Source organism: Nerophis ophidion, linkage group LG24 (genome assembly GCF_033978795.1).
Source record: "Nerophis ophidion isolate RoL-2023_Sa linkage group LG24, RoL_Noph_v1.0, whole genome shotgun sequence".
In the NCBI taxonomy this organism is placed as follows: domain Eukaryota; kingdom Metazoa; phylum Chordata; class Actinopteri; order Syngnathiformes; family Syngnathidae; genus Nerophis; species Nerophis ophidion.
Window position 1 is genome coordinate 37,486,594 of NC_084634.1, and position 19,862 is coordinate 37,506,455.

Sequence of the window (19,862 nt, forward strand, 5' to 3'; positions counted from 1 at the left end):
TTCAACCCATATTCAGTTGAATATGCTACAAAGACAACATATTTGATGTTCAAACTCCTAAACTTTTTTTTTTTTTTGCAAATAATAATTAACTTAGAATTAATGGCTGCAACATGTGCCAAAGTAGTTGGGAAAGGGCATGTTCACCACTGTGTTACATCACATTTTCTTTTAACAACACCCAATAAGCGTTTGGGAACTGAGGAAACTAGTTGTTGAAGCTTTGAAAGTGGAATTCTTTCCCATTCTTGTTTTATGTAGAGCTTCAGTCCTTCAACAGTCCGGGGTCTCCGCTGTCGTATTTTACGCGTCATAATGCGCCACACATTTTTGATGGTAGACAGGTCTGGACTGCAGGCAGGCCTGGAAAGTACCCGCAGTCTTTTTTTTTTACGAAGCCACGTTGTTGTAACACGTGCTGAATGTGGCTTGGCATTGTCTTGCATAGCTCGGTTGGTAGAGCGGCCGTGCCAGCAACTTGAGGGTTGCAGGTTAGATTCCCGCTTCCGCCATCCTAGTCACTGCCATTGTGTCCTTGGGCAAGACACTTTACCCACCTGCTCCCAGTGCCCCCCACACTGCTTTAAATGTAACTTAGATATAGGGTTTCACTATGTAAAGCACTTTGAGTCACTAGAGAAAAGCGCTATATAAATATAATTCACTTCACTTCACTTCTTGCTGAAATAAACAGGGGCGTCCATGATAACATTGCTTGTATGACAACATATGTTGCTCCAAAACCTGTTTGGACCTTTCAGCATTAATGGTGCCTTCACAGATGTGTAAGTTACCCATGCCTTGGGCACTAATGCACCCCCATACCATCACAGATGCTGGCTTTTCAACTTGCAGTCGATAACAGTCTGGATGGTTCGCTTCCCCTTTGGTCCGAATGACACGATGTCGAATATTTCCAAAAACAATTTGAAATGTGGACTCGTCAGACCACAGAACACTTTTCCACTTTGCATCAGTCCATTTTAGATGATATCGGGCCCAGAGAACCCTGCGGCGTTTCTGGATGTTGTTGATAAATGGCGTTCGCTATGTATAGTAGAGCTTTAACTTGCACTTACAGATGTTGCGACAAACTTTATTTAGTGACAGTGGTTTTCTGAAGTGTTCCTGAGCCCGTTTGGTGATATCCTTTAGAGATTGATGTCGGTTTTTGATACAGTGCCGTCTGAGGGATCGAAGGTCACAGTCATTCAATGTTGGTTTCCGACCATGCCGCTTACGTGGAGTGATTTCTACAGATTCTCTGAACCTTTTGATGATATTATGGAGCGTAGATGTTGAAATCCCTAAATTTCTTGCAATTGCACTTTGAGAAACATTGTTCTTAAACTGTTTGACTATTTGCTCACGCAGTTGTGGACAAAGGGGTGTACCTCGCCCCATCCTTTCTTGTGAAAGACTGAGCTTTTTTTGGGAAGCTGTTTTTATACCCAATCATGGCACCCACCTGTTCCCAATTAACCTGTTCAAAATAAGTGTTTGATGAGCATTCCTCAACATTAACAGTATTTATTGCCACCTTTCCCAACTTCTTTGTCACGTGTTGCTGGCATCAGATTCTAAAGTTAATGATTATTTGCAAAAAAAAAAAGTTTGATTTTGAACATCAAATATGTTGTCTTTGTAGCATATTCAACTGAATATGGGTTGAAAAGGATTTGCAAATCATTGTATTCTGTTTATATTTACATCTAACACAATTTCCCAACTCATATGGAAACGGGGTTTGTACTTTTTGAGTAAAATAATTGTAATGCTGGTCATTTTGGTGCAAATAACCGTGATTTGAAATATTTATATTGTGACATCTCTAATACTACATCATTATTCATAATGTATTCAGATTCAGGAAGCAGTTCCCCGGGAATCTGTGGTGGACTCTTTTATTTCTGGGGCTGAGGTCGCTGAGGTAGTTAAAAAGCTCCTCGGTGGCAAGGCCCCAGGGGTGGATGAGATCCGCCGGGAGTTCCTTAAGGCTCTGGATAATGTGGGGCTGTCTTGGTTGACAAGACTCTGCAACATCATGTGGACACCGGGGGCGGTACGTCTGGATTGGCAGACCGGGGTGGTGGTTCCTCTCTTTTAAGAAGGGGAACAAAAGGGTGAAGTCCTCAGCCTTCCCGGTCAGGTTTATTCAGGTGTTTTGGAGAGGAAGCTACGCCGGATAGTCCAACCTCGGATTAAGGAGGAACAGTGTGGTTTTCGTCCTGGTCGTGGAACTGTGGACCAGGTCTATACTCTGGGCAGGGTCCTTGAGGGTGCGTGGGAGTTTGCCCAACCAGTCTACATGTGCTTTGTGGACTTGGAGAAGGCATTCGACCGTGTCCCTCGGGAAGTCCTGTGGGGAGTGCTCAGAGAGTATGGGGTATTGGACTGTCTGATTGTGGTGGTCCGCTCCCTGTATGATCAGTGTCAGAGCTTGGTCCGCATTGCCGGCAGTAAGTCGGACCCGTTTCCAGTGAGGGTTGGACTCCGCCAAGGCTGCCCTTTGTCACAGATTCTGTTCATAACTTTTATGGACAGAATTTCTAGGCGCAGTCAGGGCATTGAGGGGTTCCGGTTTGGTGGATGCAGGATTAGGTCTCTGCTTTTTGCAGATGATGTGGTCCTGATGACTTCATCTGGCCAGGATCTATCAGCTCTCACTGGATCGGTTCGCAGCCGAGTGTGAAGCGACCGGCATGAGAATCAGTTCCTCCAAGTCAGAGTCCATGGTTCTTGCCCGGAAAAGGGTGGAATGCCATCTTCAGGTTGGGGAGGAGACCCTGTCCCAAGTGGAGGAGTTCAAGTAGCTTGGAGTCTTGTTCACGAGTGAGGGAAGAGTGGCCTGAGATCGACAGGCGGATCGGTGCGGCGTCTTCAGTAATGCAGATCTGTTGTGGTGAAGAAGGAGCTGAGCCGGAAGGCAAAGCTCTCATCTACGTTCCCATCCTCACCTATGGTCAGGAGCTTCGGGTTATGAGCGAAAGGACAAGATCACGGGTACAAGCGGACGAAATGAGTTTCCTCCGCCGGGTGGCAGGGCTCTCTCTCAAAGGTAGGGTGAGAAGCTCTGCCATCCGGGAAGAACTCAAAGTAAACCCGCTGCTCCTCCACATGGAGAGGAGCCAGATGAGGTGGTTCGGGCATCTGGTCAGGATGCCACCCGAACGCCTCCCTAGGGAGGTGTTTAGGGCACGTCCAACCAGTAGAAGGCCACGGGACACATTGGGAAGACTATGTCTCCCGACTGGCCTGGGAATGCCTCGGGACGAAGTGGCTGGGGAGAGGAAAGTCTGGGTGTGGAGGTCTTGCACCTCCGGGTTCTTCGGACCACCCAGAAGAACCATGACAGGCTTGGCGGTTTTGTGATTTTGTTTATTTTTGCAATTAACTCATCGCTCTGCTTTCCAGCAATCGCCTCTTGTGACGGTCTCGTTCTTCTGGTTGCTTTACAGCCATCCGCTCTGGTCTCCGTCTCGCTTGCCACCATCAACCACTCCAACCCCCCTCCTTCCCGGCTGCTGCCCTTTTACAGAGTGACAGGTGATCAGGCAGGCACGCCCAGGCGGGCCATCCACGCACCTGTCGCTGATCTCTGAGCCGGCCTCGGCACACCCCGCCTCGCTGCAGGTCCGCAGGCCACGCCCCCTCACACTGGGCTTCCCTGCTTATGCTGCCGTCCCCGCGACCCGACCTTGAATAATTTTATTTTGTGGGGTTTTTTTGTTCAACTTTTTCTCAAATTCTGTATTTTCTTACCTAATTCAATTGCGAGTAACAACCTTACTATTACAAAGTCAAAAGTTTTGACCCATTTTCAGTCAATAGCATGAGCAATTGTATACACACTTTTGACAGTTTTTGACGGTCTTGAGTTGTTCATCAAAGCATGCGCGCTTAGTGTCCTGGTCGCTAGTGGGAGGGTGTTTGTGTGTGTAAGGTCGGGGGCCAACAACGTGACGGAAAAAGGCTAGTGTGATGTTGGCCACTCACACAGTGTTGTGGTATTTGCCAGGTGTCAGCCACGTAATAAATGAGGGGCTGCGACGCCTCGACTCGAGCCCCATTTGTTGTGTTGCTCCTTATGTTTATTTACGTGCGTGTGAAGGGGATTTTTGTGGTGTGTCCTTGCAGCTGCAGTGACTTTTTTTTTCTTTTTTTTTTTTTGATGTTGTGGTGCCACCACACGCACAAAACAGGTGTGTGTGTGTGTGCGTGTGTGTGTGTGTGTGTGTGTGTGTGTGATTGTGTAGCCGCCTCTTGAAAGCGGTGACGCACGCAGAGTAAATGTTGCCCTTGCATGCTTATTCACGTGAAAATCATCGTGAGGTCACGCCGCACTTTTTTTTTTTTTTTTTTTTAAACTGACGCAACACACTGCTTTGCTCGAGGGAGAAATGCCGGCATTAATCATTGTTTACAGAATCTTAATCTCCAAGTCGAAAAGTTTTATCATCAATCAATCAATCAATGTTTACTGATATAGCCCTAAATCACCAGTGTCTCAAAGGGCTGCACAAGCCACAATGACATCCTCGGTTCAGATCCCACATCAGGGCAAGGAGAAACTCAACACAATGGGATGACAATGAGAAACCTTGGAGAGGACCCCCCCCCAATATCCACTTGACTTACGTAGTAAATATTGACTTACCAAGAGTAAAGTAAAACGAAAACGGTCCTAGTTACCTGAGATACTGAGATATGTCATTATTTTTGACTTAGTAAATATTGACCTCCTAAGACAAAATAATGACATACTTAGTATTTCAGTTAACTAGAACTGTTTTCTTTTTACTTTACGGAAAAAATATCGAGATGTATATCGTATACCAGGGGTCGGGAACCTTTTTGGTTGAGAGAGCCATGAAAGCCGAATATTTCAAAATGTATTTCCGTGAGAGCCGTATAATATTTTTAAACACTGAATACAACTAAATGCGTGCATTTTTAAGTAAGACCTGTCATTTCTTTGTGATCATGTTCTGTTTAGTTATGTTCTGATTTAGTTTTTGACTCCATTAGTTCCTGTTTTTGTTTCCATGACTACCAATCAGTTCACCTGTTTCCACGACTCACACACCTGATTCACTTGAACTCATGTACCTGTTGTCAATCACCACGTCACCATTTAAGCCTGCAGTTGCCAGGCAGTCAGCCTGGCGACATCACCTTCTACTCACCCTCTATCACCTCCGACACACTTATGTTATCCATGCCGATGATCCATGCTCTTTCTCGGTCCAAGTAAGTTTTTCATGCCATAGTTTGTAAGTTTTATTTTATGTTCATAGTTCTCCCATTGTGCGAGTTTTAGTTTTCATAGCCAATTTTTCATCCTCCACTGAGAGCGCCTTTTGTTTATACCCTTTGTTTTTGTAATATTTTTGAGTTAAGATTAAAGATGTCATTAGCTTCACGCCATGTCCGTTCCAATCGCATTGCACCACGGGAAAACAAACCACACCATAGTCCAGGTCTTGACAAGACCAACCTTTTTAGAGTTTAATAAGTCTCTTACTATTTTTAATAACATTATTTTAAATTTAACCAATAATAAATATATTACTTTTTACCATTTATGCGACATCTTGGACAGGTGTGATAGAAAACGGATGGTTGGATTAAAATGCATTAAAATGTTTTATAATTTGAACGTTATTTTTAACACTGTGATTACCATCGTAATTATTAATTATTTATCATGTGAAGCAATGTCAGCTAAGATTTATCTGAGAGCCAGATGTAGTCATCAAAAGAGCCACATCTGGCTCTAAAGCCATAGGTTCCCTACCCCTGTCGGACCGGAAAACACAACACGAGTAAAAAGAATGCAGTCTTAGTAACCTGAGATACTAAGTATGTCCTTATTTTGATTTAGTAAATATTGACTTACTAAGACAATATAAAGACATACTTAGTATTTCAGGTAACTAAGACTGTTTTTTGTTTTTTTTACTTACGGAAAAAATATCGAGATATATATCGTATATTGCCACTCAGCATAAGGAGCGGAAAACAGAAACACAAGTAAAAAGAAAACTGTCCTAGTTACCTGAGATACTAAGTATGTAGGGGTGTAACGGTACACAAAAGTTTCGGTTCGGTACGTATCTCGGTTTAGAGGTCAGGGTTCGGTTCATTTTCGGTACAGTAATAAAACAACAAAATACACATTTTTTGGTTATTTATTTACCAAATTTGTAAACAATGGCGTTATCCTTTTAACATTTGGAAGACTATAATAATTCTGCCCACGTTAATCCACATTAAACTGCCTCAAGTTGTTGCTTTGATTAAATAAAATGACAAAACATTACTTCTACATATAAAAAGTGCAACATTAAACAGTTTATTAAACAATTTATTACAGCATTTGGGAAGCCTGTAGTTGACTTTTATTATACACACACACACACACACACACACAGCAAAATGAGCTAACGTAACGCTAAAAGCTAATTAGCCTTCACCTCAACCCAGAACTATGAGCGAGCTGAACTGCAGTTTAAGTTTCTAGAAGGTCAACGGGGTCATAGTGATGTTAGTAGTAGTTGTGACTGGGAAGTGTTTTTTTTTTATAATTCGGGGAGTGTACGATGTCCGCTGCTCACCTGCTAAACACATATCTGCTCATCTCGACGCCGAAGCACTGACTCCATGCTTTCTGAATACGCACTGCTGATTGGCTTTGTATGTAACCAATCAGATGGTTGTGTGGGCTGAGTGCTCACTGCTCGGACAGAGGCAGAAAGCAGAGCAGCTTGTTGAGACTTTAGTTTACAAACTTGTTCAATACACCCTCGTACCGAACCGAACCCCCCGTACCGAAAAGGTTCAATACAAATACACGTACCGTTACACCCCTACAAGTATGTCGTTATTTCGACTTAGTAAATATTGACTTACCATGAGTAAAGTCAATATAAAGAAAACCGTTCTAGTTACCTGAGATACTAAGTATGTCATTATTTTGATTCAGTAAATATTGACTTACTAAGACAATATAAAGACATACTTAGTATTTCAGGTAACTAGGACTGTTTTTTGTTTTTTTTACTTACGGAAAAAATATCGAGATATATATCGTATATTGCCACTCAGCATAAGGAGCGGAAAACAGAAACACAAGTAAAAAGAAAACAGTCCTAGTTACCTGAGATACTAAGTATGTAGGGGTGTAACGGTACACAAAAGTTTCGGTTCGGTACGTACCTCGGTTTAGAGGTCACGGTTCGGTTCATTTTCGGTACAGTAATAAAACAACAAAATATACATTTTTGGGTTATTTATTTACCAAATTTGTAAACAATGGCTTTATCCTTTTAACATTGGGAACACTATAATAATTCTGCCCACGTTAATCCACATTAAACTGCCTCAAGTTGTTGCTTTGATTAAATAAAATGACAAAACATTTCTTCTACATATAAAAAGTGCAACATTAAACAGTTTATTAAACAATTTATTACAGCATTTGGGAAGCCTGTAGTTGACTTTTATTATACACACACACACACAGCAAAATGAGCTAACGTAACGCTAAAAGCTAATTAGCCTTCACCTCAACCCAGAACTATGAGCGAGCTGAGCTGCAGTTTAAGTTTCTAGAAGGTCAACGGGGTCATAGTGATGTTAGTAGTAGTTGTGACTGGGAAGTGTTTTTTTTATAATTCGGGGAGTGTACGATGTCCGCTACTCACCTGCTAAACACATATCAGCTCATCTCGACGCCGGAGCACTGACTCCATACTTTCTGAATACGCACTGCTGATTGGCTTTGTATGTAACCAATCAGATGGTTGTGTGGGCTGAGTGGTCACTGCTCAGACAGAGGCAGAAAGCAGAGCAGCTTGTTGAGACTTTAATTTACAAACTCGTTCGATACACCCTCGTACCGAACCGAAACCCCCGTACCGAAAAGGTTCAATACAAATACACGTACCGTTACACCCCTACAAGTATGTCGTTATTTCGACTTAGTAAATATTGACTTACTAAGAGTAAAGTCAATATAAAGAAAACCGTTCTAGTTACCTGAGATACTAAGTATGTCATTATTTTGACTTAGTAAATGTTGACTTACTAAGACAATATAATGACTTACTTAGTATTTCAGGTAACTGGGACTGTTTATTTATTTATTTTTTCTTACGGAAAAAGTATTGAGATATATATCGTATATTGCTACTCAGCCTACACTCAACACAAGTAAAAATAAAACAGTCCTAGTTACCCGAGATACTAAGTATGTCATTATTTTGTCTTAGTAAATATCGACTTAGCAAGAGTAAAGTAAAATAAAAAGACAACAGTCCTAGTTACCTGAGCTACTAAGTACAATATGTCATTATTTGGACATAGTAAATATAGACTTACCAAGACAAAATAATGACATACCTAGTATCTCAGGTAACAAGGACTGATTTCTTTTTACTTTACGGAAAAAAATATCGAGAAATATATCGTACATTGCCACTCAGCATACACTCAACACACGTAAAAAGAAAACGCTCCTAGTTACCTGCAGAGGTAACTAGGACATTTACTCCGTTACATCTACTTGAGTAATTTTTGGGATAAATTGTACTTCTACGAGTAGTTTTTATGCAACATACTTTTACTTTTACTTGAGTATATTTATAGAGAAGAAACGCTACTTTTACTCCGCTCCATTTATCTACAATCAGCTCGCTACTTGATACTTTTTTTTTTATCGTTCTGTTAATGCTCGCTTTGTTTGTTTTGATTTTGTCAGACACGCATTCAAAGTAGGATCTACGCATGCGTGCGTTTCACCAATCAAATGCAGTCACTGGTGACGTTGGACCAATCAAACAAAACCAGGCGGTCACGTGACCGTCACACGTAGAATCCAACCTAAAAAGGTTGAAAAACTTATTGGGGTGTTACCATTTAGTGGTCAATTGTAGGGAATATGTACTGAACTGTGCAATCTACTAATAAAAGTTGCAATCAATCAATCAAAAGTGTAAAGGAAAAAAGACACTTTTTATTTCAACCGTACTTCCCATCAAAAGGCTAAAGACTGATCGCACAGTTCCTGTCTTCACAATAAAAGTGCCGCTCCATCGCGCCTGCGCTAACAAAATAAGAGTCTCCGAAAGCCAGTGCAAATAAGCTAGCAAACTACAAAGTTTGCCGGCAATGTATTTATTATAAAGTGTATAAAAACGAATATGGACGCTGGACAAATAAGATGCCAAAAAACCAACGACTTTCATGTCGTATTAGACAAAAAAGAGGATTTTTTTTTCTCCTCCATTTGAAAATGTGGACATTATCAGCACTATACTGTCTGATTCCAATCAATGCAAGTCATCATAATCAGGTAATACACCAACTTATATTCTTGTCTTCGTGAAAGATAGGAATCTATATGTTAAACTTGCATGTATATTCATTAAAACACCTTTAACATGTCAACAAAACGGCAAAATAAATAACTATAAATATATATATATATATGATATGTGTGTGTATGTATATATGAGGTAGATCACCTCGACTTGGTCATTTATTAAGTAATTGATTAACGTTGAAAATCTTATTGGGGTGTTACCATTTAGTGGTCAATTGTAGGGAATATGTACTGTACTGTGCAATCTACTAATAAAAGTTTCAATCGATCAATCAATCAATCGATGATTGCCTACTGAGCCTATGGTGCTGTTAAGTTATTGTGGCTCAATTTGCCTTAATTTTTTTTATTTTCATGTTTTATTATTTAATATATATTATTGTTTTAGTTGCTTAAGAGATATTCCTGGCTATGAATTTGCTCACTGCTATTGTTATGTTTTTGTGCATTATTTGTTGCCGTAATCAGGTTACTCATCAGTTACTCAGTACTTGAGTAGTTTTTTCACAACATACTTTTTACTTTTACTCAAGTAAATATTTGGGTGACTACTCCTTATTTTTACTTGAGTAATGAATCTCTAATGTAACAGTACTCTTACTTGAGTACAATTTCTGGCTACTCTACCCACCTCTGGTTACCTGAGATACTAAGTATGTCATTATTTTGACTTAGTAAATATTGACTTACCAAGACAAAATAATGACATACTTAGTATCTCAGGTAACAAGGACTGTTTTCTTTTTACTTTACGGAAAAAATATCAAGATATATATCGTACATTGCCACTCAGCATACGGAGCGGAAAACACAACCAAAAATTGTAGGCTAAGTAAGTCGCGTGTAGTAAAATAGTTTTTAATCATATTTGTTTTTATATTGTTTTTATTGGTTTTATATTTATTTATTTTTTGTTTTTATTCAGTCATTGGTGGAGCATAATATATATATATATATATATTTTTTTTTTACAATTGTTTTTAACATGGCTGTGCAGCACTTTGGAAACGTTATTGTTGTTTAAATGTGCTATATAAATAAAGTGGATCGGATTGGATTAGTAAGTCCATATTTACTAAGTCAAATTAATGACTTACTGTAAATAAGTTTTTGCAATAAGTGTTTGAATGCGATGAGGTGGCGACTTGTCCAGGGTGTACCCTGCCTTCCGCCCGATTGTAGCTGAGATAGACGCCAGCGCCCCCCGCGACCCCGAAAGGGAATAAGCGGTAGAAAATGGATGGATGTTTGAAAAAGAGTTAAAAGTGGGGCCACATGCTGACATATGCTCAACTCATGCTTCATTTACACAACAACACAAAAAAAATATGTATTTATTTATTTTTAAGAGTTTAGTTTAGGCGGTGGCTCTTTGTTGTTCAGGCGCTCTCGTCCAGCTTCCCCACTCACGTTATCCCATCTTCTCATTCAAGACCCACTACTTCGGCCTGTGGTTTCAAGGGAAGAACCAGACCCCGGCGCAGCGCTGGGTGGAGCTGGAGAAGCCCCTCAAGAAGCAACTGGACAAGTTTGGCAACGAGCCGCTGCTGTTCTTCGGCGTGATGTTCTACGTCCCCAGCGTGTCTCGCCTGGAGCAGGAAGCCACAAGGTAAACATCGAGCCGTAACCCGAGTCCGGCAAAGCTTTTCACTTCACATTTGCGCTGCTCTTTCGCTACTTGGCTCTACTTGCGTTTTGACATGGGCGAGATCAGTGTTCCTCAACTTTTTTTTCACGCCAGGGCACAGAAACCTGGTGTAAGTCACTCGTCTCGCCACTCTCTCACCGCCGCTGACAGCCCGTGTGAAAGCGGGGGTGCGTCCAGGGGTCAGCTCGTTTTGCATGCTTCGGACTCGCACACGCAGCACTAACACCCAGCTGGTGAATATGCGCTTTCTCGGCTGGCTGGATGTGCAAAAAGGTCGACTGTGGGTCACGACTTTAGATGGATGACTTGAAAGCAGGGGTGTCAGACACTCGGCCTGCGAGACGTTATTTTGCAGCCCCCACCTTAATATGAAAGTCTAATGTTAGTCTGGCCTGCGAGCTTTCTATGAATGGCGCTTTGTGCCTCCCCCCCCCACACATTTCGGCAGAACATCCGCACCGTAACACAACAGACCAAATACCCAGAACCCCTTTGACGCACTAACTCTTCCGGGACGCTGCAATATACACACACCCCCAACCCCGACCACTTTAACCTTCTCATGCTCTCTCGGGTAGAGCATGTCCCAAATTCCAAGCTGCTGTTCTGAGGCATGTTAGAAAAAATAATGCACTTTGTGATTTCAATAATAAATATGGCAGTGGCACGTGGGAAATTGTGAATGGTGAATGAATGATAATGGTGGTCGGAAGGGCCGTAGGCACAAACAGGCAGCCTCGCTTCCGCCAGGGCAGCTGTGGCTACAAATGTAGCTTACCACCACCATCTGTGAATGAATTATGGGTTCTCTGTGAGCGCTTTGAGTATCTAATAATAGAAAAGCGCGATATAAAATCTAATCCATTATATTATTTACTATTACATTTTTCGGGAGAACATCCACACCGTCACACAACATAAACACACAACAGGACAAATACCCAGAATCCCTTGCAGCACTAACACTTCCGGGACGCTACAATATACAACCCCGTCCACCTCAACCTTCTCATGCTCTCTCGGGTAGAGCATGTCCCAAATTCCAAGCTGCTGTTCTGAGGCATGTTAGAAAAAATAATGCACTTTGTGATTTCAATAATAAATATGGCAGTGCCACGTAGGAAATTGTGAATGGTGAATGAATGATAATGGTGGTCGGAAGGGCAGTATGCACAAACTGGCTGCCTCGCTTCCGCCAGGGCAGCTGTGGCTACAAATGTAGCTTACCACCACCATCTGTGAACGAATTATGGGTTCTCTGTGAGCGCTTTGAGTAAAGCATGATATAAAATCTAATCCATTATATTATTTACTATTAAATTTTTCGGGAGAACATCCACACCGTAACACAACATAAACACACAACAGGACAAATACCCAGAACCCCTTGCAGCACTAACTCTTCAGGGATGCTAATATACACAACGCAACCCCGCCCACCTCAACCTCCCCATGCTGATTCCAGGCTGCTGTTTTGAGGCATGTTAAAAAAAATGATGCGCTTTGTGACTTCAATAATAAATATGGCAGTGCCATGTGGGAAATTTTATTCCATAATTTGATTTATTTTGGAAAACTTTGTTACATTGTTTAATGCATCCAGCGGGGTGTTAATTCCACAACTGTATATATATCGGTTGATATCGGAATGGGTAATTAAGAGTTGGACAATATCGGATATCGGCAAAAAAGCCATTATCGGACATCTCTAGTCGTGATGTAAGCCCGTTCGGGGCTAATTGTGCTACCAAACCTTAAAGTCCACCCCACTCCCTCCCTCCCGTTTGGGTCCAAAACGGTTCTTTCAATATTCTGGGTTGCCTACCCCTACGTTAGTGGAAAAGCGGCAAATGAGTGAAAGCGACAGAAACGTTGCCATGGAGATTAGTTTTTTTTTTACGTGCCTGACTGCAGTCACTCCGCGACACCTATCCCTCAGTAATAACTAGAGATGTCTGATAATGGCTTTTTTGCCGAATACCAATATTGCGATATTGTCCAACTCTTAATTACCGATTCCGATATCAACCGATACCGATATATACAGTGGTGGAATGAACACATTATTATGCCTCATTTAGTTGTGATGCCCCGCTGGATGCATTAAACAATGTAACAAGGTTTTCCAAAATAAATCAACTCAAGTTATGGAAAAAGAAAATGCCAACATGGCACTGCCTTATTTATTATTGAAGTCACAAAGCGCATTTTTTTAACAGCTTGAAATTTGGGACATGCTCTCTCTGAGAGAGCATGAGGAGGTTGAGGTGGGGGGGTTTATATTGTAGCGTCCCGGAAAGGTTAGTGCTGCAAGGAGTTCTGGGTATTTGTTCCATTGTGTTTATGTTGTGTTACGATGCGGATCTTCTCCCGAAATGTGTTTGTTCATTCTTGTTTGATGTGGGTTCACAGTGTGGCGCATATTTGGAACAGTGTTAAAGTTGTTTATACGGCCACCCTCAGTGTGACCTGTATGGCTGCTGACAAAGTATGCTATGCATTCACTTGTGTGTGTCAAAAGCCGTGGATATTATGTGATTGGGCCGGCACGCAAAGACAGTGCCTTTAAGGTTTATTGGCGCTCTGTACTTCTCCCTACGTCCGTGTACCACTCCGTACAGCGGCGTTTTAAAAACTAATGAATGTTACTTTTTGAAACTGATACCGATAATTTTAAAGCATTTATCGGCCGATGATATTGGCAGTCCGATATTATCGGACATCTCAAGTAATAACAGTCCCCGATAACCTGGACCAATTCAAACCGATATTTGTTTTTTTAATTGTTTAATTTACATTTGCCTCACGTTAAACACTACATATATTTCTATATGACGCCGGAAAACACTCCGGGAGCATCACTTTTTTGTGCTTACTTTCCTGCCAGCTATTATCCGCCGATTGCCGTGTTGCTGTAGGGAGGAAAAGCGGAACGACACACATTGTGGAAATAACATTATTCTCCGTCCGTCGGGCTAAATACAAATACAAACCCAGTTTCCATATGAGTTGGGAAATTGTGTTAGATGTAAATATAAACAGAATACAATGATTTGCAAATCCTTTTCAACCCATATTCAGTTGAATATGCTACAAAGACAACATATTTGATGTTCAAACTCATAAACTTTTTTTATGTTGCAAATAATCATTGACTTTAGAATTTGATGCCAGCAACACGTGACAAAGAAGTTGGGAAAGGTGGTAATAAATACTGATAAAGTGGAGGAATGCTCATCAAACACTTATTTGGAACATCCCACAGGTGTGCAGGCTAATTGGGAACAGGTGGGTGCCATGATTGGGTATAAAAGCAGCTTCCCAAAAATGCTCAGTCTTTCACAAGAAAGGATGGGGCGAGGTACACCCCTTTGTCCACAACTGCGTGAGCAAATAGTCAAACAGTTTAAGAACAACGTTTCTCAAAGTGCAATTGCAAGAAATTTAGGGATTTCAACATCTACGGTCCATAATATCATCAAACGGTTCTGAGAATCTGGAGAAATCACTCCACGTAAGCGGCATGGCTGGAAACCAACATTGAATGACCGTGACCTTCCATCCCTCAGACGGCACTGTATCAAAAACTGACATCAATCTCTAAAGGATATCACCACATGGGCTCAGGAACACTTCAGAACACCACTGTCACTAAATACAGTTAGTCGCTACATCTGTAAGTGCAAGTTAAAGCTCTACTATGCAAAGCGAAAGCCATTTATCAACAACATCCAGAAACGTTGCCGGCTTCTCTGGGCCTGAGATCATCTAAGATGGACTGATGCAAAGTGGAAAAGTGTTCTGTGGTCTGACGAGTCCACATTTCAAATTGTTTTTTGAAATATTCGACATTGTGTCATCTGGACCAAAGGGGAAGCGCACCATCCAGACTGTTATCGACGCAAAGTTCAAAAGCCAGCATCTGTGATGGTATGGGGGTGCATTAGTGCCCAAGGCATGGGTAACTTACACATCTGTGAAGGCACCATTAATGCTGAAAGGTACATACAGGTTTTGGACCAACATACGCTGCCATCTGAGCGCCGTCTTTTTCATGGACGCCCCTGCTTATTTCAGCAAGACAATGCCAAGCCACATTCAGCACGTGTTACAACAGCGTGGCTTCGTAAAAAAAAAAGTGCGGGTATTTTCCTGGCCCGCCTGCAGTTCAGACCTGTCTACCATTGAAAATGTGTGGTGCATTATGAAGCGTAAAATACGACAGCGGAGACCCCGGACTGTTGAACGACTGAAGCTCTACATAAAACAAGAATGGGAAAGAATTCCACTTTCAAAGCTTCAACAATTAGTTTCCTCAGTTCCCAAACGTTTCTTGAGTGTTGTTAAAAGAAAATGTGATGTAACACAGTGGTGAACATGCCCTTTCCCAACTACTTTGGCACGTGTTGCAGCCATGAAATTCTAAGTTAATTATTATTTGCAAAAAAATAAATAAAGTTTGAGTTTGAACATCAAATATGTTGTTTTTGTAGTGCATTCAACTGAATATGGGTTGAAGAGGATTTGCAAATCATTGTATTCTGTTTATATTTACATCTAACACAATTTCCCAACTCATATGGAAACGGGGTTTGTAAAAAAAAAAAGACCATATCGTCCAGCCCTAGTCATTCCACAACTAGACATGCTTAGGAGTATGCAACATTTTTTTTTTTTTGCGACCCAGACTCTGCACCAGTGGCCCCCAGGTAAATTGAGTTTGAGACCCCTGCTTTAAAGACTGTGCCATCTTTACCGTAATGGCTCTGTTTTTTTTTTGTTTTTTTTTTATATCTTGGTAGTTGAATGACTGCCGAGTTGAAAGTCTGCAGAGGCTCAGATCTGCTCCGTTAAAGGGATGGTATTCCAGGAATCCCCTGCGGGCTTTTATGGCGTGTGTATGTGCAGCTTGAAAGGACCTGAAGGGCGATTGAAGGAACAAAGGCCATCCTCTCCCTCCCTCTGTGACCATGCCTCGACATAGCCTGCAGAAGCAGATTTTTATTCCGGACTCGTATTTGAGTTCTTTCACTCCGTCCCTCTTTTTTTTTTTTTTTCCTGCTTGTGTGAGTCAGGAATGTTGGCACAGCCGTCCGGCGTAGGAGGCGGACCACACATTCCTCCCAGCAGAAGTGCGGGGGGGGGGTCTGGTTTACACAACACACACGCCGGCTTCACCTCACACACTCTCACAAGAATCCACGGAGAAGCCAGCCGCGAAGCTGTCAGAGGACTTAGTCACAATGCGCCACATTGTCGGTCGGACGTTCTTCCCCCGAGGGAAATTTTTGGGAAAGCCCCGCCCCCATTTTTCACACAGCGTTGTAAACAAACCGAACCGTCCCGGCCTCATTTAATTCGAGGGCGTTGTTCGGATTGAGACGATTGGAAAGGTTCTTGCGTGCTACGAAGATGTGATCAAAAGTTACATACATATACACTCTCTTGGTTGCTTTGTTGGGTCAGCTCTAGAGATGTCCGATAATAGTCCCCCCAAAGAGATGTCCGATAATAGTCCCCCCCCCCCCAGGCCCAGACACAGGTCCAGTGGCCATGGATCAAGTGCTGGCTGTCCAGAGTCGGGCCCCCCAGTGGACCGCTCGCCTGTGCATCGGTTGGGGACATCTTTGCTTGGGATGGTCTCCTGCTGGCCCCACTATGGACTGGACTCTCGCTATTATGTTAGATCCACTATGGAGTGGACTCCCACTATTAGGTTGGATCCACGATGAACTTTTACTGTCACTATTATGCTAGATCCACTATGGACTGGACTATTAATATTATGTTAGATCCACTATGGACTGGACTTTCACAATATTATGTTAGATCCACTATGGACTGCACTTTCACAATATTATGTTAGATCCACTATGGACTGGACTCTCACAATACTATGTTAGATCCACTATGGACTGAACTCTCACACTATTATGTTAGATCCACTATGGACTGGACTCTCACTATTATGTTGGATCTACTATGGACTGGACTCTCACTATTGTGTTAGATCCACTATGGACTGGACTCTCACTATTATGTTAGATCCACTATGGACTGGACTCTCACTATTATGTTAGATCCACTATGGACTGGACTCTCACTATTATGTTAGATCTACTATGGACTGGACTCTCACTATTATGTTAGATCCTCTATGGACTGGGCTCTCACTATTATGTTAGAGCCACTATGGATTGGACACTCACTATTATGTTAGATCTACTATGGACTGGACTCTCACTATTATGTTAGATCCACTATGGACTGGACTCTCACTATTGTTAGAGCCACTATGGACTGGACTCATCACTATTATGTTGGATCCACTATGGACTGGACTATTACTATTATGTTAGATCCACTATGGACTGTACTCTCACTATTATGTTAGATCCACTATGGACTGGACTCTCACTATTATGTTACATCCCCTATGGACTGGACTCTCACTATTATGTTAGATCCACTATGGACTGGACTCTCACACTATTATGTTAGATCCACTATGGACTGGACTCTCACACTATTATGTTAGATCCACTATGGACTGGACTCTCACTATTATGTTGGATCTACTATGGACTGGACTCTCACTATTATGTTAGATCCACTACGGACTGGACTCTCACTATTATGTTAGATCCACTATGGACTGGACACTCCCTATTATGTTAGATCCACTATGGACTGGACTCTCACTATTATGTTACATCCCCTATGGACTGGACTCTCACTATTATGTTAGATCCACTATGGACTGGACTCTCACTATTATGTTAGATCCACTATGGACTGGACTCTCACTATTATGTTAGATCTACTATGGACTGGACTCTCACTATTATGTTAGATCTCCTATGGACTGGACTCTCACTATTATGTTAGATCCACTCTAGACTGGACTCTCACAATTATGTTAGATCCACTATGGACTGGACTCTCACTATTATGTTAGATCCACTATGGACTGGACTCTCACTATTATGTTAGATCTACTATGGACTGGACTCTCACTATTATGTTAGATCCACTATGGACTGGACTCTCACTATTATGTTAGATCTACTATGGACTGGACTCTCACTATTATGTTAGATCCTCTATGGACTGGGCTCTCACTATTATGTTAGAGCCACTATGGACTGGACACTCACTATTATGTTGGATCTACTATGGACTGGACTCTCACTATTTTGTTAGATCCACTATGGACTGGACTCTCACTATTATGTTAGAGTCACTATGGACTGGACTCATCACTATTATGTTGGATCCACTATGGATTGTACTCTCACTACGTTAGATCCACTATGGACTGGACTATTACTATTATGTTAGATCCACTATGGACTGTACTCTCACTATTATGTTAGATCCACTATGGACTGGACTCTCACTATTATGTTACATCCCCTATGGACTAGACTCTCACTATTATGTTAGATCCACTATGGACTGGACTCTCACACTATTATGTTAGATCCACTATGGACTGGACTCTCACACTATTATGTTAGATCCACTCTGGACTGGACTTTCACTACTATGTTAGATCCACTATGGACTGGACTCTCACTATTATGTTAGATCCACTATGGACTGGACACTCCCTATTATGTTAGATCCACTATGGACTGGACTCTCACTATTATGTTAGATCCACTATGGACTGGACTCTCACTATCATGTTAGATCCACTACGGACTGGACTCTCACTATTATGTTAGATCCACTATGGACTGGACTCTCACTATTATGTTGGATCCACTATAGACTGGACTCTCACTATTATGTTAGATCCACTATGGACTGGACTCTCACTATTATGTTAGATCCACTATGGACTGGACTCTCACGATCATGTTAGATCCACTACGGACTGGACTCTCACTATTATGTTAGATCCACTATGGACTGGACACTCCCTATTATGTTAGATCCACTATGGACTGGACTCTCACTATTATGTTAGATCCACTATGGACTAGGTGGTTGTGGGTGGGTGGGTGGTACACACCCGGACACCTTATATGTAATAGAAATGTGTATGGTGTGTGGTCATTAAATATCCATCCATCCATCCATTTCTACCACTTATTCCCTTATGTATACTGATATATGTTATTCACAGAAAATGAGCCAAAGTCAGTGAGTCTCAGTTTGAAAAATTAATTTATTGTATAATTTTTCTTTAAAAATTAAAAAGTAAAAAAAAACGGGTCCCACAGACCGGAACACCACACAGGGGTTAAACACACCAAGTATCTTTGAAGTTACCGGCACTCTCCCTGTATTTGTTATTATTATTATAATTATTCTTTAAAGTTGTTGCACGGGGTTCACATGGAGGTGACAAGGACTGAACTATCAGAGGAGCAGAATGTAAACGTTTGGCAGCAAGACTCGTCCTTTGGTTTATTCCACGTTGTTTATGTGGTTCTAACGCACTGCCAGCCCGCTCGGACTGAAATATAATTACGTCTCGGCTCACCGCGCAGAAAACTATGTTTATGCTTTTATTGTAAACACAGCGTGAGCAACTTGGTTTTGGGGATATTGTTTTTGTTGATTTACTGCTGACATGTCCCCTGTGTGCCAAAAGGCTTTTTTACAAACGGCTCTAGTAAGCTTGAGTAAGAAGTTTTACTATCCTGATATCCACAAGTTGAAGAATGTATTTATTAGAGATGTCCTATAATGGCTTTTTTGCCGATTTCCGATATTGTCCAACTCTTAATTACCGATTCCCATATCAACCGATACCGATATATACAGTGGTGGAATGAACACTTTATTATGCCTCATTTTGTTGTGATGCCCCGCTGG

At 41.7% G+C, this 19,862-nt stretch overlaps 1 protein-coding gene across 1 annotated transcript in view; it reads left to right on the top strand.

The window, feature by feature from the left end:
- Positions 1 to 19,862, top strand: part of LOC133542306 (tyrosine-protein phosphatase non-receptor type 14-like) — a 153,953-nt gene that overhangs the window by 54,153 nt on the left and 79,938 nt on the right. The window contains exon 3 of the mRNA XM_061886307.1: positions 10,819 to 10,994. Within this exon, the coding sequence (XP_061742291.1) occupies positions 10,819 to 10,994 (176 nt within the window). The remainder of the gene's footprint in view (positions 1 to 10,818; positions 10,995 to 19,862) is intronic.